This window comes from Suricata suricatta, chromosome 1 (assembly GCF_006229205.1).
Source record: "Suricata suricatta isolate VVHF042 chromosome 1, meerkat_22Aug2017_6uvM2_HiC, whole genome shotgun sequence".
NCBI lineage: Eukaryota > Metazoa > Chordata > Mammalia > Carnivora > Herpestidae > Suricata > Suricata suricatta.
In genome coordinates this window covers 2320931-2346427 of record NC_043700.1, presented here as the reverse complement: position 1 = coordinate 2346427, position 25497 = coordinate 2320931, and the positions used below count along the sequence as shown (strand labels likewise).

At 44.4% G+C, this 25497-nt stretch overlaps 1 protein-coding gene across 1 annotated transcript in view; it reads left to right on the top strand.

Annotated features, from left to right (window-relative positions):
* Positions 1-22246, top strand: part of CSMD1 (CUB and Sushi multiple domains 1) — a 1512254-nt gene extending 1490008 nt beyond the window's left edge. The window contains exons 79-85 of the mRNA XM_029933196.1: positions 1021-1200; positions 2487-2531; positions 5002-5163; positions 7535-7647; positions 8415-8502; positions 14889-15021; positions 18934-22246. Coding sequence (XP_029789056.1) covers positions 1021-1200; positions 2487-2531; positions 5002-5163; positions 7535-7647; positions 8415-8502; positions 14889-15021; positions 18934-19093 — 881 coding nt within the window. The 3' untranslated portion in view covers positions 19094-22246. The remainder of the gene's footprint in view (positions 1-1020; positions 1201-2486; positions 2532-5001; positions 5164-7534; positions 7648-8414; positions 8503-14888; positions 15022-18933) is intronic.
* The last annotated feature ends 3251 nt before the right edge of the window (positions 22247-25497 follow it).

Below are 25497 nucleotides of genomic sequence, written 5' to 3'. Positions count from 1 at the left end.
ATCAAATTTTTACCAAAATTAACTATTTATTTAACTGAATAACAGGCTTGTTAGCTGCCACCAGACAAAAATCAAGGCATATGCTTTTTTAGTGGGGGGGGAGAAGTCCGGGGGGCTCAGCTGGGTGACTGACTCTTGATTTCAGCTCAGGTCATCATCCCAGGGTCCGTGCAGAGTGTGGGAGCTGCTTGGGATTCTCTCTCCCTCTGCCCCTCCCCCTCTTGCACATGTGCGCTCTCTCTCTCTCTCTTTCTCTCTCTCTCTCATAAAAATTAAAGGGGTACCTGAGTGGCTCAGTTGGTTAAGCATTCAGCTCTTGACCAGGTCAGATCCTGATCTCATGGTTCATGGGTTCAAGCTCTGCATCAGGCTCTACACAGTCAGTGCAGAGCCTGCTTGGGATTCATTCTCTCTCTCTCTCTCTCTCTCTCTCTCTCTCTGTGTCTCTCCCTCTTTCTTCCCCTTTCCCTCCCTCCCTTCCTCCCTTTCTTTCTGCCTCTTCCCCACTCATCTGCTCTCTCTCTTTCTCTCGCTCTCAAAATAAATAACTTTAAAATAAAATAAAATATACATTTTAAAGAAGTATATTTCTAAACATGTACCAATCTGTGTGCATTTAGCTTATAGGAATGGTCTTTTAAGGAAATGTGACATATTATTTATCTTAATAGTATATCAGAAGTAATCTGTTTATTTCAACGCTATGATTTATATTGTAAATTTCTACGTGTAGTTATTCACACATTTACACATAGAGAGGGAGATTAGAGAGAGAGGGAGGGAATGAAAGAGAGAAGAAGGAAAGGATAGGTAGAGAGAGCTGGCGAATCCCAAAGTTTCATGATGTTGAATGTTTCAGAGAATATTGGGGATATTTAAAGATACCGTATTCTCAATTTTAAGTTCTAAACTAATTTTGCAGCTATTTCCAGATGTTGCAATATTCCCTTCTTTCTTTAGACTCTAACTCTTTCTTGAACAAAGCGTCAGTCTTTCCTAACAGAACGCCTGCCGTTTCAGCCCACGCCTGCAGACAGCCGGAAACGCCAGCCCACGCGGACGTGCGAGCCATTGACCTCCCCACCTTCGGTTACACCTTGGTGTACACCTGCCACCCGGGATTCTTCCTCGCGGCGGGCTCTGAGCACAGGACGTGTAAAGCAGATATGAGATGGACAGGAAAGTCACCTGTCTGTAAAAGTAAGTCACTGATGAGGGCGTGAATGCCCCTCCCCGCCACGCAAAGAGGAGCATCCGCCACCCAGCGGGCCGGCTGCGGGTTGTGAGGTCCATAAGTAACAGCATCATACGGAAGTGATGTCAGTCACCCAGCTGAATCTGTGCTTCGTGTGGCGAGCTGTGTGTGTGAACGTGTGCGTAGTAAGTGTTTGGTACAATGGAGGCGTAGTCTTCGTAGACCTGCAGGTTTTATCTGCTATTCACACTTCAAGCCAGAGAAAAAGGCTGTTTGGTCAAAGAAAATCATCATGAGTAAAAAGGCCAAAGATGCACCATATTTTTGGAAAATGTATTTTTTAAATTAAAATGGGAAATTTCACCAAGGATAGGTGAATATGTAAATTACGCTATTATTTTTAAGACCACAAGCTGTTTGGTGGTGGAATATAACATTTGTGTATTCTTTACATTGGGTCAAATTACGAAAGCGATTAGTGTGAAAACGATGCCTTAATGACCCCCAAATTTGTGTATTTACAAATGGGAGTCCTACGTCAGGGTCAGACTTGATGATGGACGAACTTTCGGATTCCCCACCAAACCCAGGTTACATGCATCCAATACGGCACACGAGCATGAACAAAAACCACGGAGTGTGATAACATCTGTGACTTCAGTTTTACTTTCTTGGAGCCTGTTTCTGTTTCTCAAATTAAGAATTCTTAAGACCTCTATGTCTCCCTTGCCCTTGTCCATCAGAAATAGAAGCATACAAACTTTAGAAAGGTACTTGTAGTTCGATGCAGAACTATAAATGCTAAGAGATGTTAAGTCCAACGTGATAGACCAAATTAAGCATTCTGCAAGGGAAACAATTTGGTGTTATTGCATATTTATCGATTTGTGCTTCATTGATCTGGGTGAGGACGTGGAAAGTCCAGAGAGGCTTTGAAATCTTAGTTTCTACGCGGCCTGCCGGTTGCGGCCAGCACACCCCAAAGATGACAGAGACAGGGATGACCATGGACACAGACCACCCTCGTTTGCAAGGCTCTCTGTTGTACCACACCACACGGGCGTGCACTCGTGACAGCTGCACTGGCTTTCAGCGTTAAGCTCCGGTTTTTGACAAACACAGAGGCTATTCTGCTGTGAACGTAGGGGTTTCGGATGGATATGTATCACTATTCCTATCTTGTGCCTTCAGGCAATCTGGAGACAGGAAAATTGCTTCAATTTGACATTTTTTCAAACTTACTCAAAAATAAATGTTTTTTTAAAGTGATAATTTGTCTTTTTACTTGTAGGTAAAGGAGTGGGAGAAGTTAATGAGACAGTTACTAAAACTCCAGGTTTGTATTCCAGAACAGTCCTAGATCTCAACCGCATAAGCGATTTGTTCTCCTCTCTGTACAGGGAAACAGATCTTAACGTGCAGACTCCCGACCCCACGAGGCCGTGAGCGGGTTAGGGTTCCAGCGACCTGCCACACTGAGCCCACGCACATTTCTCTTTCTGCCGGGACGGTGGTTTGTTAGCGGAATGACAACACTTCACTTAAGACAGAAGCCCGCGGCGTCATCACACACAGCCTTTATCAAAAGGCGCCTCGGGCATTGTGTGGGCAGAAACAGCCACGAACTACCAGTCGTAGAACGTGATATAATGGAGAGCCTTATAAAGAGGGTGCGATCCTTTCCTCTAAACAGGAAGCTGAGGCAAATGAGGCATGGTGCCATCAGCTTTACCTGGAGCACATGAGATGTGACGCTCCGTGTTCAACCCCCAAGTGTCTCCATAATCCAGGCATCCACTGCCTCCCAACATGTATAACATCGCTTTTTGTTGTATGCGGTGCCTTGCTAAATGCGTCACACAGAAAATCAGAAAGATGCAGTCCTATTTCCTAAATGAGATGCTTACTGCTCCAAATCGTCTGTTATAAATGTAGGGACAATTTTAATCATACATTGTGTCCCCAACTTATTATGTGAGTCAACCATTATTTTTAACAGATAAAGAAAACTTGTGTAAATATAGAAGGTCATTTCCCTAGTGTTTTCTTTGTTCGAGCATTAAAACTGATTTTTTAGGCAGGAAGGTCTATTCTGACATCAAATGCGGAAACTGCTGTGTGGAACGTTCTTAAGTCACAACGCTGTGTTAAAACACTGCGGTCTCAGCTGAGGTCAATGTCCCGCCATGATCACAGGAATTTTTTTCAGTGTGCACCGTGAAGTGTAAAAACTACTTCTGAAAATCGTTCTGGATTATTCTATTTCAAAGTTATTTACAAATTGAAGTCAATAGTCTCTATCCAGGCAGCAGTGGAAGGAAACACAATCTGTTGCTGTGATGGTGTGTTTGTTCTGTTTTTGTTTGCTTATTTTTTGTTTCAGATGTTGAAATACTTGCATACGTTATTTTGAAGGTGCATCCATCTTCATCAGTCCACCTTCTCTCATTCCCTCCGAAGGGACCGGCTAATGGCCGTTCTCTGTCGAGGTAGCGCGTCTTACCACACCTCCACTTCCGGTCATTGTGTCACACTGCACAGCAGATCGGATGAGAAGGGCCCCAGAGATCACCGCCACCTCCTTGCTGATGGCCGTGTTGAGACACTGGTTACACCTCACTGCACCCCGTCAGGCATGACCGGCTCCTCCCATAGACCACCGAGAGCCCCTCGTCCCTGACGGGCTGGAACAAGCACAGTCATAGCTCAGCTCAGGGGGTGCATTCTCATTTAGGGCAAAAAATCCTGACACTACTCAAAGCCTGTTAATTTTAGTAAAGGAAAATACAGTTCTTTTTAGCTTTGCCTGTCCAAACTGGGCCCCAAAACTGCCACCGATGGACGGGCACAAATGTTGAATGCCCCTTATCAATAAGCAGATGTGCGACATGTCCATGTTGGTGTCATAGTTTTGAACCTTCTTATAAAAAGCGTTGAGGGTGCTGAGAGCCACGGGAAGGGCCGACACTCTCCTTCATGAGCACCTCCATGGCTGGGCTCCATTTCATAGGCATAACTGAACTGGGAAGACAGGGTGATGACCAGTTGCACTGGAAGGGGGTACATGAACATGACCATAGTCTATGTGTGTCCTAGAAATTGGTTTCTGCAAGTGGATTTGCTAAAAAAAAATTACATAGGGAGAAATGCATCTTTACATGCATACTTGGCATTTGACATCTTTGCCTCTGACTTTCTTAGTGATCCAGGGATACTTGTCACAAGAATAGAGGGGCATGGGTGGGGTGGGCTCTCCTTGAGAGAGAAAGACCTGCAGCCCCAGAGCACCTGTGTGGCTATGAACTGGGTGAACACCCTTTACTGGTGCTTTGATGTGCAACCTTTCTGAGGGCAGGGGGTCCATGGCAGGTGAAACATGACCTCTCTGAGCCTTCTGAGTCTTCCAGAGGGCCTACCTGGATGTTAATGAAAAATCAGTCATAATTTCCTGGGTCAGTCTAACATCTTATTATTAGACACAATAACCTCACCTCGTATCAGTCGCTCTGAGTCACCACACCCAATGGCCTTGGCACATCCATTAAAACAGGACCGCTTCGGCACCTAAAGTAATTCTCCCACAAATTAAGGCAAGAACGTGGGTGTGCATCTCACAGAAATCTCCCTCCCCATTCCATTTCCATCGCATACACACTGTGGAGGGCGTGGGCTAGGCCATGTCTGTCCTCATCACCGCCATGATCTGTGATCTCTCCTGCAACACGTATTATGCCTCTATGTTGTGAAATATCTAAATTTATTTTTTTCTGTGTGAGCTAACATTCCTCTGGTTTTTCCCCCCACAGTTCCTTCAGATGTATTTTTTATCAATTCAGTGTGGAAGGGATATTATGAATATTTAGGGAAAAGACAGCCTGCAACTCTAACAGTTGACTGGTTCAATGCAACAAGTAGTAAGGTGAACGTGACCTTCCTTGAAACCTCGCAGGTGGAGCTGAAATTGACAGGTAGGCCCTGAGGAGTTTTCCTTTTACTGAACAGAGATTGTGCGCGGAAGCAGACCCTTTGCCTCCTCCCAGAGTGGGGAGCTAACCTTTATTAAATGCTCTTTAAAATTGCGTGGGCTTTGCATAAGCTACATCTCATGGGATCCTCTCGATAATGGTGGTAGGTTGTGTTCTTGTGTTTAAAGATTACAAAACCAGTACAGAAAAGCTCATTAGTTTGCTGGAGACTGTGCATGGGCCATACTAAGTCAAAAATGTAAGAGTTAGGTCCAGGTCTGCTGTCTCCAGACTTCACTCTGTCATTCCTTGTCTTCAGCTCACGCGCCTCATGAGATTTGTTTTCATCCTCCTCCTGTTAAAACAACAGCTCTGATTTATATGCCAGACCCCATTTTACATTCTTAACATACATTGTCTTTCTCATTCTTACGTCAATCCTATGATATCAGCATCCTTACCAGACATGTTCTTTACTGTAAGAGAGAGAGAGAGAGAGAGAGAGACTCAGGAAAATGAAGCCTCTTTCGTAAGGTGATATGGTAGAGGTAGAATTTGAACTCGGGAATCAGGATTTCAGCATTCTGAACCTTAAGCCAACACTCTTAAACAAGAAGAGTATCACCTTTATGACTCTATAATGTCTTTTTAAATTTTTTTCATTTATTCCACTTCTTACAACTATGTGTCACTCTGGGGGTGGGGATTTTCTCTGAGCGATTCACAAGGCCCAGCCCTGGGCCTGGACACCGAGAGGCCCCGAAAGGCACCTGCTCTTCCTCCAGTCACTGGAAAGTATGGTGGCAGGTCAAGATCCCCCCTTCTTCACAGTCCCCTTTCCTACTTCCTGAAAGTAGAAAACGTCTAAATGGACATACTGTGGATTCAGGAAAAGCGAGATCATTTCCACTCCAAGGGGCTTGACAGGCACGTATCTGTGACCCCCGATCTCACAGCCACACAAGACTTCACACATCGAACCTGTACGTGGAAAAGCGATTCAGGCCACGTGCTTAAATATACCTGGTGTCAAAATCAACCCGGGAATGCTTTTAAATATCCAGATTCCTCAGCCTTCCCCAGCCTCTCCGGCTAATCTTTCTCTTGGTGGAGTTTGGATTTATTCTGTACTGCAAGAAGAGGGAGGGGCGAGGAGGGGAGAGTGTGCAGAGCCAGCCGAAGTCACAGGGATGCTCTGTCAGGGTGGGGGGGAGGGGGGTGGCTGTTTGATCCGCTTACCACGGCTCACGGGTGTGTATTTCATGACCTCTGCCTACAGCGTGTGGCCCTGGGGCTCAGAGGTTACAGGGTGAGTCTGAGGCCAACAGCACGGAGGAAGACCAGCCCAGAAGGAGGCCTGGGGCAGTCCCTCTTATCAGATGGGCCAGACTGTGCCCCTCCGCCCTGTGCACTGGCCAGCGGGCACCGGGCCCTGGGACAGCAGAGACTTGCTTCTCTAATTTGGTTAGCAGTTAGTCTATGTTAGTAGTTCACTGCCGCGTTCTCTGGAACTAGCAGCGTGATCTTCCTTGACCCTGTGTTCTCGGCACAGAGGATGTTTCAGTTTTATATTTTTATTTAATTCTTGATTGTTTACTTACCTATTTCCGCCATTGGGAGGGGGGTGAGCTCTGGCTGTAAGCGCACTCCCGAGTCATGCCGTGTCCCCTCGTCTCTGGGCCATACTGCCATCTGTCATCCCGGCTGCCTCACAGGAAGCTGAGACGTGTGGCTGTGGAGTCTGTCCTGCCCAGAACCACACTGGCTAATCAGGGATGCTCCGCACTCTCCGTTCACCATGCTGTTCCCTCTATATTTGGAAGTAGCCATGTTTAGGGGCACGGGGTGGCTCAGTTGTTACATGTCCAACTTCGGTACAGGTCCTGATCTTTTGGCTCTTGAGTTCGAGCCCTGCATGGGGCTCTGTGCTGACAGCTCAGAGCCTGGAACCTGCCTCAGATTCTGTGTCTCCCTCTCTGCCCCTTCCCCACTCATGCTCTCTCTCTCTCTCTCAATAATAAATAAACATTAAAAAAACCCAAAGAAGTAGCCATATTTGGGCTTCTGGCTGAAGTCTCTTTGTCCTCACAAGTGACTAAGATATGAATTATAAAAGCTAGATTAAAAAAATAATATATTGAGGGTGTATAACCTTTATTTTTTCTGTGGGATAAGGATGTTGAATGCAATGCAGTGGATGGGACACGGAAACGGAAGTATGGAAGCTCAAATTTACAAACGACAGTAATAGATTCCGTTCCTCCTGAAATTGTTCTCTCTGTACCATACTGCACATCAAATGGCTTGAATGCCTGAGTTATTGACCCTTGTGAATCCCTACAGTGTAAGAATGACGGACTTTGATTTTCTGTAGGAGTTTACAAGAAGGAAGAGGCTCACTTACTTCTGAAAGCCTTCCAAGTTAAAGGTCCCGCAGATATTTTTGTAAGCAAGTTTGAAAATGACAAGTGGGGACTCGATGGCTACGTGAGTACCTCCTGCGGACAGTTGTCCCGCAGCACGGGGGTCTGGTCTTGCCGTCTGCACCCGGTGAAGGCCGCCACGGGGGGTTCTGACAGGAGCCGCGTTGTGTCTGCCCCTTGAAAACTCATCCTCCCCTGTGTTTAGCAAACAGCAGGGTCCTCTCCACCTTTTTTTTTTTTATATATATAAGGGAAGAGACCTAGTTTCTGAAGTAAGAAGTGAGTGAGTAGCTAGGGACAGAGCAGGAACTTAGGTCCACGTCCTGTATGTGACCCCGCATTCCACCCAGCGCTCTGAACACAGCCGCTGGGTAACCGCTCTGAGAGTTCTAAAGAAAAAGATAGGAATTTAGGAAGTGCCATTAATATCCTTCTTTGCACATTAACCATCGTCTGTGCACAACCTCACTATCTGACGTAAGAGTACGCGGCCAAATGTGACGTTCACCAGTCAAGAGTGAGTGTGTCACGTGGCGAGTTTAACACGATGTAGGTCAGATATGAATTCCTGGGTCTGCCCCCTTTACCATCCATGCACATGTTCTCAGTTTTACGGCCTGTGTCGTGGTGAAAATGAGATAGTGAGGGTTTATGTGAGTTGACGTTCACGTGTCTCTTCCAGTTTTTAACTAACGTATCCCTGGAAGGAGGGACACGGACACAATATTCAACCTGTAAAGTGTAGCTGTGAGAAGTACAGTCCTAATGTGACAGGACAGAGTACTGTTAACCCCCACTGTGCATTGTTTTCCTCCTCTTCATGCGTACCAGGTGTCCTCGGGACTTGAAAGAGGCGGGTTTACTTTCCAAGGTGATATTCATGGAAAAGACTTTGGGAAATTCAAGCTGGAAAGGCAAGGTAAATGCTCTTATGTTATTTTTTTTAAAGCAAATGTCAACTTGGCCTTCACGTTATTGTGTTCAAAAGAAATGGAAAGGGTGTGACCTTGGAAGAACCATAAACAAAAGGAAGGGGAGAGACAACCATGTTTTACAACGGGACATAAGCAAGTGCTCTGAACCATGGAACGGACACATATAAAGCTGGAAAAATGCAGAATGCAGGCCAGATATGGAACTAGTATCCTTACTCTATAAAGAGATGCAAAAACTATAGAGATGGCAAAGCAGAGATGAAGCTCAATTAAAGAACTAAGCCAACTACATTGACCTAAGAAAATTAGAAGAGGGACTAGGAGTAACCAAGAAAGTAGGAAAAAGTCTTTAACTTCGAAGGAGCATATATCATGGTAACAAAGGTTTTCCATTTTTAATGATCAGAACATGAGAGTTTTAAAGCAGTTCTTCTGGGAAACAGTAGAAACACACCAAGACACTCCGTTCTGGGGGTGTCCGGGTAGAGAAGAGACAGTTGACTGTACCTTTCACCCAGCGAGTCTGCCTTTGGAGATCTCAGCCAGGCACGTGTGAAAACACTTCTTTGTGCATAAAGGGAATTGCTTAAATCAATAAATTTATGCAGTGTGTCACATTAAATAAGAGGCGGTTTATTTCAGTATATTTTGTTAAAGAAGTGACTCTATATTGACGTGGAGGGATGCATATGACTTCTACAGGAAGAAAACCTTCACTGTGGCTAGACAGGCCCTCCTTCCTTCTCCCTATTCTCTGCTACTTGATTTCTACCTTAGTTATTGGAGAAAGAAGATACACGAAAAAAAGAAATCACTGGATTAGAACCGTCCCCCATCTACCAGCTAGTTTTGTAATCCGAGATGACTTAGAATCTTCTTGGGCCTCTGTCTTCATCTGCTGGCTCAGCAGGGACGTACTTGTGGGTAGTTCGGGAGATGAAGGACAGTGGAAAGCCTTTGCTTTGTGTGCGGAACTCTTTTCCCACGAGACTCCCTGCTGTTGTCGCTGCTCACATGGATGAGGATACGTTTGTAAGGAGGTTGGCACCCGTTTCTCCTGCACAGTAGAGGCTGCTTGTACCCTACTTGGGGAACACTATGAACAGGATAATGTTGCGGAGGACACTGTGTCCATAAAGGCTTTGCGCTGCCTTCCAGAGGCACAGGGAGATAATATTTGTGAGGATTGTCAGTGAAGATTCATTTCATAAGGCTCTTATCAAGACACTGAGGGATTCCAAAGGAAATGTATACTGACCTGTATTAAAACGTGACCAAAAAGAACATAACCAATCATAAAATACTCTAATCCCACCATTTTAAATGCAGTAATTCTAAATAGAAGACCTTTCAGTGATAATGTCCGCAGTGGCCGAGATGGCCCTTTAAATTGGGTTCTGTTATTTTGAGGTAATGAAATAGAGTAAATGCACTGGACCAACACTAATGATGAGTCAAGTTTGCTCTCCCACTGAGCTGAAACCCCTGGAGGTATGTGCCCTCCCTCTCTGGCAGCACACACTCTAGTAATTCCGCTCAAGGACGGCCCGGGGAGCTGGACGCCACACCCTGTGGACTTCTGGGCTCACTCATCCGAGGAGCCCGGCCTGCACCATCTCTGCGCTGTTACACATTTCCGTGTGTGGCACCATTTCTTCCTAATCTGGCAACATAGCACCCCGAGGAGGTAACGCAGGATCTTTAGTCTCACATGATGTTGAGTTTATTGTCAGGAAAAACAGTTTGCCTCGCAAATAATTTCAATCACAAACAAGCCTCCTTTCAACTAATTAAAAAAGTCTTTGTTGAAATAATGCTTCAACAACACCCATTCATCTGGGAGTTTGGCTAAAACCCTATTGTCGTGAATGAAAGTAAACCACCTCTTAATCCTCTGCAGTCCATAGATAAATGGGAAGACAGTGATGATCTTTAAATGGATCCTAAATCAGCCTGGGTTGAAGGAGACCCTAATGGGAAAACTCCAGTAGGAGCCCAGATGATAAATTTAAACTCAATCACCTCACCCCCAGACTCACATACACATGCAAACAGCACGGAAGAAAACCAGTGTAAAGCATGCATCTGTTAAAAAACTTGCATCCAGACTACATAAAGGGCTTTTAAGGTTCAATAAGACAAAAGCCAACAACCTAACTGAAAAGTTGGCAAAGGATTTGAATAGACCTGTCTCCACATACGCGCACATGATCAGTTGGCAGCTGAAAAGAAGGTCCACGCCACTTGTCCTTCGGGAAACATAAACCACAGTGAGACGGCACCTCACGGGCAGGGGGGTGGCCATGAGCATGTGGCCCAGTGGCGGCAAAATGGTGGAGGGAGTGGAGCTGTCCTGCTTCGCGGCTGTCCTACTCCGAGGACGGGAACTAGCAGTGGTGCGGGTCCTGTGGAAAACAGGCTGGCGCCCATCACACCGTTAAACAGAAGTTACCATCGCACGCCTCCATGCATGGCCAACAGAACACGTGAGATCGTGTGTTCACACTAACGTGTGCACGATGCTCATAGGGCCATTATTGCTGACAGCCCGAACGTGAAAGCCGCCCGATGCCTGCCAGCTAAGGAGGAGACAGCGTGTGCTGTATCCACACGAGGGAGTGTTATCTTGAAGACAGTATACGAAGAAGGAGAAGCCATGCACACACTCAACACAAACCGTACGATTCCATTTATATGAAGCATCCGGAACAGGCAGATCCGAAGACAGACAGCAGACCAGCGGTTGCCTGGGCTGGAGGCTGGAGGGTGAGGAATGATCTCCAAGGATACTGGGCTCCTTCCGGGGCGACAGCAGCGTTCTTAAATTAAATCTGATGATGTCGTAACACCATGTGAACTAAAAACTTTGGACTGTATCTTTGCTGTATTATTTTTTTAATTTTTGTTTTCATTATTTTTATTTATGTTTTATTTGTTATTGAAATAAAATTGACATGCAGTGTTATAGTAGTTTTTGGGGTACAACCTAGGGTTTCCACAAGCCCATTCATTGCTCAGGGATCCCCAGGGTAAATGCGGCCACCATCTGTCACCACACGACATTGTTACATTATTATTCACAGTATATCCTAGGCTGCACTTTCAATCTCTGTGACTTAATTTACATCTGGAAATTTGTACCTCTTCATCCCTTTTATCTCTTTCATCCACCCCCCTACCTACCCTCCTTTGGCAGCCATGAGATTGTTCTCAGTTTAAGGGTCTATTTGTTTTTTGGGTTTTTTTTTAGATTCCACATATGAGTGAAGTCTATGGTATTTGTTTTTCTCTATCTGACTTATTTCACTCAGCATAATACTCTGCAGGTCTATCCATGTTGTCATAAATGGCAAGAACTCATTTTTTTTTCTCTCTTTTTTTTTTTGGACTGAGTAATATCCCATTGTGTGTGTGTGTGTGAGGTACATATCACACCATCTTTGTCCATCGATAGATTTATATATACTTTGAATGGGTGGGTTCTCTGGTGTATGCAGTTCTTTCAGTAGTGATCTTTAAAAAAATTGAATGGCTAGCTTATAACGTGTGAAAAGATGTGTGCCCTCATTCTTAAGCAAAGATATGTAAATGAAAACCTAAGGACGCCCTGTGTTCGATTTGTCAGAGCAGCAGTAGCAATAGTATGAAGAAGGAGGGCCATGGGAGGGGAGAGCAGGGGAGGGGAAGAGGCTAGAGGTCTGATGCTACGCAGTTGTCCGCCCTTATGAAATAATGGTTGAACCGAAATTGGAACACCACTTTGGAGGACAGCCTGGTAATGGAGCAACATGAAAAGTTACAAATTCTCTTAGGTAGTGATTCTACTTCGTAGAACTTACCCTGTATATTTAGACTTCTGGTGATGGATAGTTACAGAAAAAAATTTTCACTGCAGCATTAGAAAAATACCAGAAATGGCCTAAATGTCCTTCAAAGGTAGATTGGCTGAAAATTTTCTGGCATATCCAAGTAATAGTATACTAGACACCTAAAAGAAATAAATCTAAATTCTGTGTGCTGATGGAAAAATTTCAAAGATGGATGGTTAAGTTGAAAAAGCCAAACACAAAAAGTGAATATAGTGTTCCCATTTTTTAGAAAAGAATGTAAAGGGAAATAAACATACGTATTAACAGTATGTTGTCAAAGAACATTTAAAAATAGAGGAACACTAGCATAAAGAGCAAGGAATGACCCTTTATTTCTGTTGTCCTTTATATTATGTATCTTTTTATGCCATTTTAATGAATATCATGTGCGTGTGTTCCCCTTTAAATCATTGAAACAAGAGTAAATAACTGAAACTCAGCAGGAGTGCCCGAAGGCGTGATAATTTCACTGCACACCTCATTGTAAAGCCCCCCCAAACCTTCTTTTGTACCGCTCTGTGTTACGATGGGCAGTCTTTTGCAGCAGGTCGATTTTCCACGATTTTATCGATGAGAAGTCCGATTCCCATTATGGTCAAAAGTAGACAGTCTTGCCTGTGGATAACAGAAAAATAACTTCAGTTAATTTAAGCAGAACACAGACTCATGATGAGGAGGCAAAGAGATTCACAGAACTACAGAAAGCTGGAGAGCGACGTGCGGCAACTTCACGGAGACTGATGGACGATGGTGTATGACACGGCTGTGTGCTCTCTCACTCTACACGCTCGCATTGAGCAACTACTGTGTCCTCAGTTCTCTTGTAGGCTCTGGGGACTCAAGAGGAAAGCCAGTGGACCAGCTCCCCTGGAACAGTGCAAGGCCCTGCTGGACTCGTGGGCCTGTGCCCTGTGCATTGTTCTAGGCAGTGGAGGTGTCCTGGCATTTCAATGTCACCACAAATCTGTGGACTTGGTGCCTCAGCAACCTGTGCAGGACAGTGTCACCCTGGATGCCAGGTGTTACTGCTGCGCTGCTGCCCGCACCCTTCCCACCACTGCTGGACCCACCACCAGGGACCCTCGGCATAGTCCTCAAGGCTCCCGCACCGCCACAGCTGTGGGGTGGCTTCCCAGCCTCGTCGCAGTGCTGTGTGTCAGTCAATCCAGTTCCCTGCCCAGGATGCGGTCATCGACTGGACGCAAGATTTGGAGAGAACATGTATCTGGCATTTTCCCTTGTGTGGCAGGTGGTGAATACATCTGAAAGTGAAAAATTAAATCTGATTCATATGTGCTGATAAGGAAGGATCTTGAAGAAATACAGTCACGTTACAAAGAACAGACGTCAATTATAAAATATGTTCGTGGTAGAACTTAGGATGGTGAGGAGTAGCGGAATCCTGTGTCTGTGATACATCAATCAGTGATAAACCAAATTGTAATGTTTTTAATGTGAAAATGAAGAGGGTTTTAAAAAAATCTATTTAAATATACTTAATATTTCATTGTTTACTGACATTCATGGTTTGAGAAAGAAAATCAAACAACATTCCATAAATTCTGGAAATACACTTCTAAAACCAGGTCAACTTATTTTTAACAACCCTGCTATATCCAGATGACCCCATGCATAATCCTTCACACACGCGCATTGAGTGAGTTCAGTTTAAGCCAAATACATTTCCAAACTTGTGTTATGGGTAAACTCTTTACATCAAACTTACTTATTTGGAAGGAATTGTTTAATCAATGTTTTCTAACTTGAGTTTTCATCGTTTGCATCTCTCTCTATGCCCTGCATCGATTTGCCACTCTGTAGATATGGATTATAAATACACAGTTATGTCACCTTTATGATATTTGAGATCCTTACATCTGCCTTCCCTTCTGATGGACAGAAATCACGTTTTATCATCTTTTTGTCCCCTCATGGAAACTGGCATGATGACTCTGAGCTATATGCTGTTGAGCATTCGTAAACCCTAATGAATTTTGCAATCTACCTAAAATGAAAGAGATTACACCAATATATTTGCATATGGCAAATGTCATGTCATTTATATAGACGCCTGGAATATCTAGGTAATTCCATCAGCTACTGGTTTGCTTGCATCTGTGTCTAGGTCAGGTTAAAACAGCAAATGCTGCACATCTCTGTACATAGACAAAACCATGTGGATGCTTCTTGCTTTCATTTTAATGCAAACGCAAACACCTGTGACTGAAGGTCAGAGTCACAAGGGACGGTGCCCACTTCGCCTTTCTCACACTTGACATCCGAGATTTTCTCCGTGGGATCCTTGAAGGCCATTAGGGAAAAGTTCATTTTTTGTAACTTGATCATTAACATAGACGGTAAAAACCATCCAACAAGACTGTCCATTTATCTGTGGAATCGAACTCCTTGTAGACTGGGGACCCGTTCCTAAAAGTCACCGGAGGTTTCTCTGGAAGCCTGAATACAGTATTTGCAAGCTAACTGCTCCTTGTGTTTTCCAGACCCCTTAAACTCGGATCAGGACTCGGCAAACCATCACCGCGGCACCAGTAGCGGCTCCGTCGCCGCCGCCATACTCGTTCCGTTCTTCGCTCTGATCCTGTCTGGCTTTGCGTTTTACCTCTACAAACACAGGTGCGTAGGGCGCCGGTGCGCAGGGAGGCCCTGGTCTGGCGAACGCACCCCACCCCCGTCACACGCACGCACGTTCCCACGCGCCACCGTTTCTGTCTCACATTAACGAGGCGCAGACGGCTTTGCTTTGTCCGCCATACTTTTTCGGCAGGACAACCTTGAGTAACGAACTTTAGGAGAATACTAGATGGGTTAAGGAATATCATGCTGTGTTTCATAGTCAACTGAAGGATGCAGTAAAGGGTTCTATTTCAACTTTTGAGATCCACGGTCAGTTATTGGGAGCGCTGACCTGGCATTTCCACCTTCCAGAAGAAGATTGAACAGAATGGTCTCTCTGAGTTCTTTCAGCTCCATGAATCTGTGGTCTAGAAATTGTGCATTTATTCCTTTTTTCGAGCTAAAAGATATCACCTGTTTTATTGCTTGAAAAAGTGTTCTGATTATCTATTAATTTGCGTATTCCTGCTAACCAAAATATGTCAAGATTGGAGAAAAACAACTTTGGTAAAGTAAATCCTTGCCTTGGAGTTAACGTGGATTCCCCAGCCCCCACAAAAAGCTGTGGAGGAATGATAAGTCCTTACACATTTTGTCTTTCTCTGGGTAATATATTAGCTGGAGGAATATGGCCTCTGCCAAACTTTTTGTTGTTGTTGTTGTTTTGTTTTTTATAAAAAATTTTATTTTTATTTATTTTTTAATAGTTTATTGTCAAATTGGTTTCCATACAACACCCAGTGCTCTTCCCCACAAGTGCCCTCCTCCATCACCACCACCTCTTTTCCCCTCCTCCTTCCCCTTCAACCCTCAGTTCATTTTCAGCATTCAATAGTCTCTCAAATTTTGCATCCCTCTCTCTCCCCAACTCTCTTTCCCTCTTCCCCTCCCTCTGGTCCTAAGTTTCTCCTGTTTTCCTGTTAGACCTATGAGTGCAAACATATGGTATCTGTCCTTCTCCACCTGACTTATTTCACTTAGCATGATACCCTCAAGGTTCATCCACTTTCCTACAAATGGCCAGATTTTATTCTTTCTCTTGCCATGTAATACTCCATTGTGTATATATACCACCTCTTCTTGATCCACTCATCAGGTGATGGACATTAAGGCTCTTTCCATGTTTTTATGCCAAACTCTTTTAAAAGACTATTTAGAATAGTGGTATTCCTAAATATAATAAAAAGAAACCAAGAAAACAAAAGAAAAATAGAAAAAAAATCCTATGATTTTCTAAGATATTAAGGTATGTTAAACATGGTCTATGTTAATTTATGTAATACAGAGATTGCCGCTTAATCCTGGTTTAAAAAAGAGAAAAAGTGACGTGATGATTTTTTTAGTGTCTCATAGCATAGCTTTAAATATGTGCTTCCTTAGGCTTTTCAAAAATATGTAAAATAGTAGAAATCTCACTGCAAAATTATATTGCACATGTGCTCACATGCATGTCTTGACCTTCATGTGGTTGGTAATGTACTTATTTTAAAAATATAATTCAGTAAAAGGAATCTCAGAAGGTACTTACAAAATTAAAGATTGGCATATCTATATAAATAATAACTAAATTATTATTATTATTATTATTATTATGGAGAAAACAATATTCTCTGCATATAAGTCTGGTGAGCCTTATCTTCAAAGCTCTCCTTGGGGCTAGTTGAAAATGTAATAAATATAAAAAAAAAAATCCCGCACTTTATCCAATGAAATACCACCCTGAGACGTGCTTCTATTCTTAAATTCATTCTGTGAATTAAAAATACACTTTCTTTCACAGATTTCTCTAGGAAACATAATACCTTCATAGATATACATACAGTAGGAATTTGTAATTCCTACAAATTCACTTATGCTTTTTAAAAAAAATTTATGGCATCCACAGTAGCCTCAAGGGAAAGATGCAGCTCGTTAAAATTCTTTTTTCCCACCTTTTGAGAGTCCCTGTGTGTAGGGGAGTGTCTGGAAACTCCCTGCAGTCTCCGCCCCCACGTGCAGGAGTCAGGTGACGTCCCCACCTGCCAGGGACTCCCCGGTGTCCATGTCGCTGTGGCGCCCCTCCCAGGGAGGCCGGCCTTTCTGTGAGTCTCAGAGACTCCAGCACCTCTCTGATCCTTTCCAAAGACAGCCCTACCCAATTGAGCACTTGTGATTATATCTTCATCTGAAGAGGATGCAACACCGGGGAAAACGTTCAATATGTATCACAGCTGTAGTCTTTGAAGCCTAGAAGCTTCCCTATCCTATGAGGACAGTGTCTGGTAGTCAGTGCGTCTGCACAGGAGACGCATGGGGGGAGGTCACCGACCACAAAAGCAGTGGGGAGGGAGACACCACCTACTCCTTTTGTGAATTTGGTCCCTTCCTTGCGTTCCCACGCCTGTGGGCTGGCGGGGACTTCATCTCAGTGTGCCCGCCCCCCCCCCACGTTGCCCAAGGTGCGCATCACCCAAGAGGCCACGCCACGTCTGGAACACGACAGGAGGCCGTCTGATCTCCTGGCTCTCATGAGCCCCTAAGCCCCGGGGACCTCTGACTCTGCAGGGGCTGGTAGTTCTGCGGGTCTGTGCCGCATGAGGGACAGGGGTTCTGCAGCAGCAAGCAAGCCGGCCCCGCCACCCAGGGCTGTCATGATTTCATTTCCTTGTGAGTCACCGCCATGCGCCCAGGGGACGCCCTGAGCTCCTGCTCTCCCCACGGGCCTCTCTCCCTCTGTAGGCGTAAAAGCTCCCCAACCTGATGGCTCCGTGTCTGTCGAGTTGAAACCTTATTCCTGCTCATTTCTGACTTCCTCTGGTGACTCTGCACTTGGAGGCGTTTCCTCAGTCAGAGTCAGGGCCCCGCCTCAGGGCTCCCTTCTCAGCAGCCTGGAGCCCCACCCAGCTCCCTGGGGTCTTCCCCGCAGGCTGGGAATGGCGGTGGCCCCTGACCTGGGTGACCACATGGGGAGTTTAGCCCACTTTAAACTTCATTAACGTTTGGCTGAATTCGTTTATTTGATTTTGCTACTGGAGCATTTGCAAGTTCAATGTCAAAGACCTCTCCAACTCTGCTTTTTTGCTGACCCAAACCTCATTCTCTGAAACTTACACACATGGAACTCTCTTTTTTCTCAATGAACATAATGTAAGTTAAGAAAATCTACTAGTCAGTCACTAAAACAGAAGTGTCATTAATGTTTTTGCTAATGTGGTTGTTTACGTTAAAGTCCTGTTTTTACCACCTGGAATAATTTTCTTATGGAATTTCTTCTGGAAAAAAAACGTGGGGGGACAGACTAGATAACTTCAAGTCTTTTATGTCTAAAATTACTTTAATTCTTTAATCTTAGACCACACATTTTAATTAGAGGAATAGTTTGACAGAGTCGAATGTCTTTTCCATAACTTAGTCACTGATTATATTACATTTTAAGAAGAGCTAACATTTGGTGAACATCATAACAGCAGTGAACTATAGTTTATGTCCCTATTTTCATTTGATCTCAATGGTCCTAAAGGGTTGACATCTTGATTAAGTATCTTACTTTTGAGAGAGTTACTGAACAGGGACTTCCTCCGGGTCATAGAACTTACAAATGACAAATGTCTAAACCAAACTCGGACTCCGGCATTGATGAGTCTCCCATCCAAGAGTACTTTGCAAAGAGTATGTGTAACGTCAGATCATTCTTTGATTTTGGAAACAGCTCCCATGTTTTTAAGCCGTCCTTGTAATCCCAAGAACCCGTTCTAGAAAGAGAGAGGTCTCCACGCGTGTAGACGCACACCCTTCCCCACAGCTGTGTGTGTGTTTCCCTCGTTCGTTTGTCCCCGGCTGAGTCAGGAGTGACTTCTTGTACTCAGCCCCAGTTTTGGTGCCTCTGTTCTTGAAATCTGGGCCCTGACGGGTTGCTCCTTTTTTCCCCTGTAGAACGAGACCCAAAGTTCAGTACAACGGCTATGCCGGCCACGAAAACAGCAATGGACAAGCTTCGTTCGAAAACCCTATGTATGATACAAACTTAAAACCCACAGAGGCAAAGGCTGTGCGGTTTGACACAACTCTGAACACGGTGTGCACAGTGGTATAGCCCGCAGTGCCCCGTCCGGACTGATTTCATAGCCATACCTCTGATGGACAAGCAGTAAGTCCTCTGGTGCCATATACCACTCTCCCTTCTAGTCTTGGCTTTGCTGCGGTGACCTTTCACATCTCTGCTGGCGTCCGTGCAGCGGGAAGCTCCAGTCACGTGCGCCAGAGCCCCCTGAGGACCGGATGACCGGATTCTCACGCCTGGCTGCATCTGCTCGGGACCAAGGCACACGTAAGGAAGACTGCCGAGTCACGCCAACACTTTGTACTTAATGCCTCAGACTTTCGTATTTCTGTGTGGCTGGGATGCCTTTCAATGCAATCTTCTGGGCACGTGGATGCATCCCCTGGGTGCAGTGATAAAATGGTAGCACCGTAATATGTTGTTTTGTTTTTTTAACCCCCGTAAATATGAATATTCTGAAAAAAACAACAACAACAGAGCTCTCTTGAAGAAGACACCTTTCTGGTAGAGACGCACACACCTACGAACGCTTCCCTCTGTCCTTCCTGAGACCTGACAAGCTTGGAGGACTACTCACAGCTCCCCTCAATGTCCATTCCTAGGGCCATTTGCAAATTTCCCAGTCAGCTGTTCTACTGCAGAATTTTTGATGCACAATTTTTTGCACTAGTGTGTTATGAATGACTGAGTAAGATTCTGATAAAAAAATAAACTATTTACACAGGGTTTATACACACTATCCATTGTAGATAAGCATCTTCTCATGTTGTCAAGCGCAACATCCATCATCCATCTGTTCAGTTGGCATCTTAGCGAAAGGAAATATCCCCAGATGTGGCACAGGTTTTAAAGGGAAATCCGGTGTTGAAGAGATTTATTTTATTATTGCTTCTTTTAGCTACATGTGTGTGTTGAAGTCATTGACGATGTCAAATGAGGGGGGAAACACGAGGGATTTCAGTTGCCGCACACTCTGTTCCCGCCGGCAGCACCCGTGACCACCAGCACTGCCGTACGGAGTGGCCAGGGGCTGCCCAACTTCCGTTTGCTGTGGAGAATGTCAGTAGTAATTTATTTTAGATAGTTCATGAGCTTCTGAGGCCTGGCTCACCATAGTCTTCCCTCCAAATCATGGTTTGTTCTTCCAGAGCACGGCCACTCTCTGCTGTGGCGTTGAAGGGCGTGCGGCGCAGTTGCCCCTTGAACTCAGTGGGGACCGTCCGAGAGCAGAGCATCACATGTTCCTCCAGGAGACATTCCACACACTCCTCTTTCCCGATGACACGTTTTATAGATCACTTTGTCCTTTGTTTCATGCTAATTCCAGATGCAGAGACAACTTGGGTGATTTTTCACATTTAAAATTTATCGCATGTTAAATTCTGAATGACGGTAGGAAGGACATAGGCGTGGTCCCCGGTATGGATAAAAACAACAAAGGATGAAACAGAAGACGTGGCAATAGATGGTGACGTCACAAAGTCAAAGTGAAGATCGAGTTTACTTTTATTTATAACCGTCGGCTAAAGCGTTGTGAAAACGCAATGCTTATTTGGTTTTTGGGTTTTAGGCACACACTCGCCGTACGGAAAACGTCTCCCTTCATTCCAGAGCAGCATCGTGCAGCTTTTCATTCCTGTTGTTGGAGTGGTCATCTTCACACCTAGCTTTATGGTGGACATAGTTGTGTCTCTGTTGCATGTGTAAATGCAGGGCTTCAAAAGTGAAAAAAAAATGGGGGAAAAAAAAGACACAAAAATCCCGTCAAGATAAGAGTCCCATCTTTCATGTCATGTTTTGATTTGAGCTCTTTAGCGGATCTTTGACCCTTGGTGCCCACTGTCCTGTTACTCGTTCGTAGGGGCCTATGCTGTTAGGAGGGCATAACTGACCTCTTCTAGTTACTTCTTTGCCTTTTCAACTCCAAATGGTGAATTCCTTAGTATCATGCTGAATTCTCTGCACCTTTTCCTCTGGCCAACCTGGTAACGTGACTGGAGATTTGCTTTGCAGCCTGGAGCCTTTTCGCAGATTCCTGTCCTTAGACTAGATGAGGTCAGCCGGAGCCAGGCTCCTACCACACACACTGACCGGGAACGGAGAGGGAGCATGAGGAAGTTCCAGGATCGCTGTGTGCAGGGGAGAACAGGGTTACTATATATATTAGGTGTATATATATACATACATATATACATATAAATATATTGTACATATATCTAAGTTTGAGTCATTCAAACTAGGTGCAAAATGCTGACTTCAGAGTCTGAATCAATGTCTCTCCCCGCCCATCCCTGACCTGCTTGCCGGTCAACGACGTTACAAATTCCTGAAACGACAGGACATACATACACGCGGCAACCACATATCAGATATTAGATATTATTTTCCTTTGTGTGCACAGCAAACGCGACCTTTGGTTGCCAGTTTGGAGCATGTTATTAAACACAAAATACTCCATGAGATGGTCCTGAGAGCTGGCCGCCGAGTGTCTCCCTCGGGGCGTGCGCGGTGTGGAACCGACCCCCTGCGAGGCACACGTGCCCTCTGCCGCGGGGCCGCGAGACTCCTTCCGGAAGCGCCCAGAGCCCGGTGCGGGAAGGACCCCATGCTAACACAGGTTATGTGCTTCAGAGCTGTTTAAAACTGCTGCTTGACTCACACATCTTGCCTTTCTTCAGGCTAGCTGCAATAATTTTTTTCTTCTGTAAGATATTTTGTAAACAACAACAACAAAAACGCTATTATAAAAAAAAAGGGGGACAGAACGCTGGCATCATGATCAGGAGACCCATCACCCCTCCGTCCATCCCGTGTTATCATCTCACCACATGCTGCTGACATGAAGTAGGTGCAAACGACCTTTTTGTACAGAGATATATTTTTTATGAAGAATTTGTAAAATTATTAAATATGCTGTAATTTTTTGATTAATGTAGGTAAATTGTTAAAAAAAATAAATGTTTTTACAAATACAGAACTGTAATTTTCCCAATAATGTACAATGTACCATCTCTAGCTGATTTTCAGTTCCGATCCTATTATACATGTATTAATATTAAAGTGGCCTGTTAAAATGAACAGTATCTTTTTTTGTCAAAAAAATTATAAAGAGAGTGTAATATAGCCTGTGCAATGCCACCTATCTTTAAAGCAAATCAGAGTTCTAATTAAATATTTAATTTTAGATTTCTAGGTTTTGGTGTGAAGTTATTTTAGCCCAATATGTGCGTGAATTTATTTTACTGTAATCGGTGTGTAGAGTCTGTGCCTGGGGAGGAAAAGAAGGCGAGTGTTAGTAACGGGCTCTCATCGTTCTAGAACCAGGGTTGCCCCCCAAAGTTGGCATCGCGGGCATGAGTCAGCACTCTTGTGAGTGAGCACGAGCCAGAGGGGGAGGGGGAGGCTGACATATGTCTCCGTGGTTTACCCCAGTCCCGTGAGAGCAGTTCTTTCTGTAGAGGTCTACAGTGCAGGAAGATGACACATGAGAACGTTATGGACACACTTAACAAGGCATTTCAAAGATCACACTTGAAGACGACTCAAAAAAATTCCCTCTCTCAGCCTTTAAAATTCAGGGCCAGCTGCAGTCCACTCAGTTTGGGGCTGAGAGAAAACACACCACTTCACAACTCCTCGGTGGCCCATCTAGCTCAGTGTCCTGCACTTAAACAGAATGATATACTAATTTCCCTGAGAGTTGAGTTATTACAAAATGAAAAACAGTCAATAATAAAAAAAAAATAGTCCCACAATGACTTCAAAGAAATGAGTTTTGATATCTCACTTAGACTCTGGATCTCCCTGGGTCCACAGATGTTTCTAGTTGCCACAGATTGTGGACCTACTGTGCACCAGACACTGTTCCACATGACCTGCATAAATTCAGTTAGTCCTCCTAATTCACCTTACAGATGACAACACAGAAGTTCTGGGAAGCTAGTTAATTTACCCAAGAATGCACAGCTCCATGCTGGGCATGCAACCTATTTAATAAAAAAATGAAATGAAAATAATGAAAGAAGGAAGAAAGGGAAGAAAAGAAAGAAAACCTGTGAAAGAAATAGACAATATAATCCCATTTATAAAAATGATTAAAAATCATGCAAATTCATATTCTATGTTGTAAGTAAGTGGATATGTATATATGTAGTGGTGTTTTTAGCAATGCCTGGAATGGATTAATGTCATATTCAGATTAGTGAATCCTTCTAGGGAGGGAACAGAGGAAGAGAATCGAGGGAGGGGGTACATGGAGTTGTCTGCAGTGGAAATTTGGGCAAGGTATTTACCCATGTCATCAAAGATGGGTATGAAAATAGTATCCACCTTGTGGGGCTGTAAAGAAAGGAGAATGTGAATGTAGATTTAAGATGAATAAAATACATCCTAGTACAGGGGCGCTTTGGTGGCTCAGTTGGTTAAACGACCAACTTCAGCTCAGGTCGCGATCTTGTGGTTCATGAGTTCAAGCCCCACATCGGGCTCTGTGCTGACAGCTTGGAGCCTGGAGCTGCTTCAGATTCTGTGTCTCCCTCTCTCTGCCCCTCCCCTGTTCGTGCTCTGTTTTTCTCTTTCTCTCAAAATTAAAATAACCATTAAAATTTTTTTTAAATGGCTTAGTACATAGTAGTAACTATTTATATATTATCTATATAATCTATCACCTATCTGTCAGTCACATGTCAATCCATGAATCATCTATCACTATACAATTAATCTTATTTTTTTTAATCTGAAACAAAGAAAAAATGTTAACTTTGACAAAGTTGTGTAAGTATTACATATGATCAACTGTCTGATGAGCAGCAGCGGCTCAGGGGCCCCTGGGCCCAGCGGGGGACCGCTCGTCTCCTGCCAGGACACAGCAGTGTCTGAGTTTGCGTAAAACACAAACGCACTTCCCTGGGCCGGGTCCCGGGAGCCCCAGGCGGCCGTGGAAGCAGAGATGGGCCTCTCGGAGGCCTTCACACACCCCGCTTTTCTGAGCCGGCACAGAGCAGTGGGTTTGCAAACATGCCAAACAGGGGAAATTAAAGTAGCGAGTTTATCCTCCTTTTGGTTGGTGGGTAACTGGTTGGTGAAAAGAGATTTTGGAGATAGAATGCCCGGGAGAAGACGTTCACAGTAAAACCTCGCTGGTGGGAATCGACGCCTTATAGACATCAAGTGGGGAAGGAGCGGGTCTGAGAGCTGCTCAACACAGGCAGGGAAGGGCTGTCGGGGCCGTTCGCTGTGACCTTAAGTCCCAGGTTGTGCGTCTTAACCTGACTCAGGGTTAGATGCCGCCTGCATCTTTGTAAAGCTGGGAAGAACATCCCCGTGACCCAACAACCCCACGGAAGTGGCATGTGATGTAACAATAGCCCAAGTCCTAAGAAGAAGGGGAGGCCTGCGCTCTTTCCAGTGCTGAGAGTTAAAGGTCGGAGACCAGGTAAAAAGCCGTGGATAGGGAAGAAATTAACTACTTCTGTGTAACAGGATACAGTGCATTTGGGGGCAAAAGGAGGCATTTTCAGGTGTACTAGTATCTAAAGATCTACAAGACTCATTTAAAGTAAAAAAGTACAGGGGCACCTGGGTGGCTCAGTCGGTTAAGCATCCAACTTTGGCTCAGGTCATGATCTCATGGTTCATGGGTTTGAGCCCCAAGTTGGGTTCCGTGCTGACAGCTCAGAGCCCGGAGCTGTTTCAGATTCTGTGTCTCCCTCTCTCTCTGCCCCTCCCTGCTCTCTCTTTCTTTCTCTCAAAAATAAATACACTTAAAAAATAAAGTTAAAAAAGCATCGTGTACAGCTGAGTTTCTGATGTGCTTTGATATGTGCAAACAAAAGACTGCACAAACTTGTGAGTGTGCACATACTAGCTGGGAGATGATTTAGGAAGTGGCAGAAGTGCTTACCTCCACTGAGGGAATCTGACAGAATGGAAGGGTGAGAAGGAGACTCACATTTCACTCCACAGCATTTTGTTACCTATCAGTGTATGTTACCTATTTCCACAACTGAATACGTATCTCTAAATAAAATGAAATAACTAAATGCACATCTGTTGTTAGTTGTTGTTTCAACCTCAGATGTGATTTGACCACCAACAGAGGAAGACCAATAAGCTGATTGGAAACCCAGGTACTCCTTCTTGAGTTAGCTCTCAGAAACTCACAGAGTGAGCTCAGATTCTTAATTCACCCTTTAGATGAGGGAGATCCTGGATTCCTTTAAGGATCTTGATATTCCCTATATATTCATGCCTTAATTTTCCAGCATTCCTAGAAGTTCATGGTCATTGGAAAAGTATAGGTAAGCAATTAGAATTTTTCTGCTTGACATATCATGCACCAGAAAATTTAACACAGTACTAAAAAAGAAAAAGAAAGGAGAAAAAGAAAGAAAGAAAGAAAGAAAGAAAGAAAGAAAGAAAGAAAGAAAGAAAGAAAG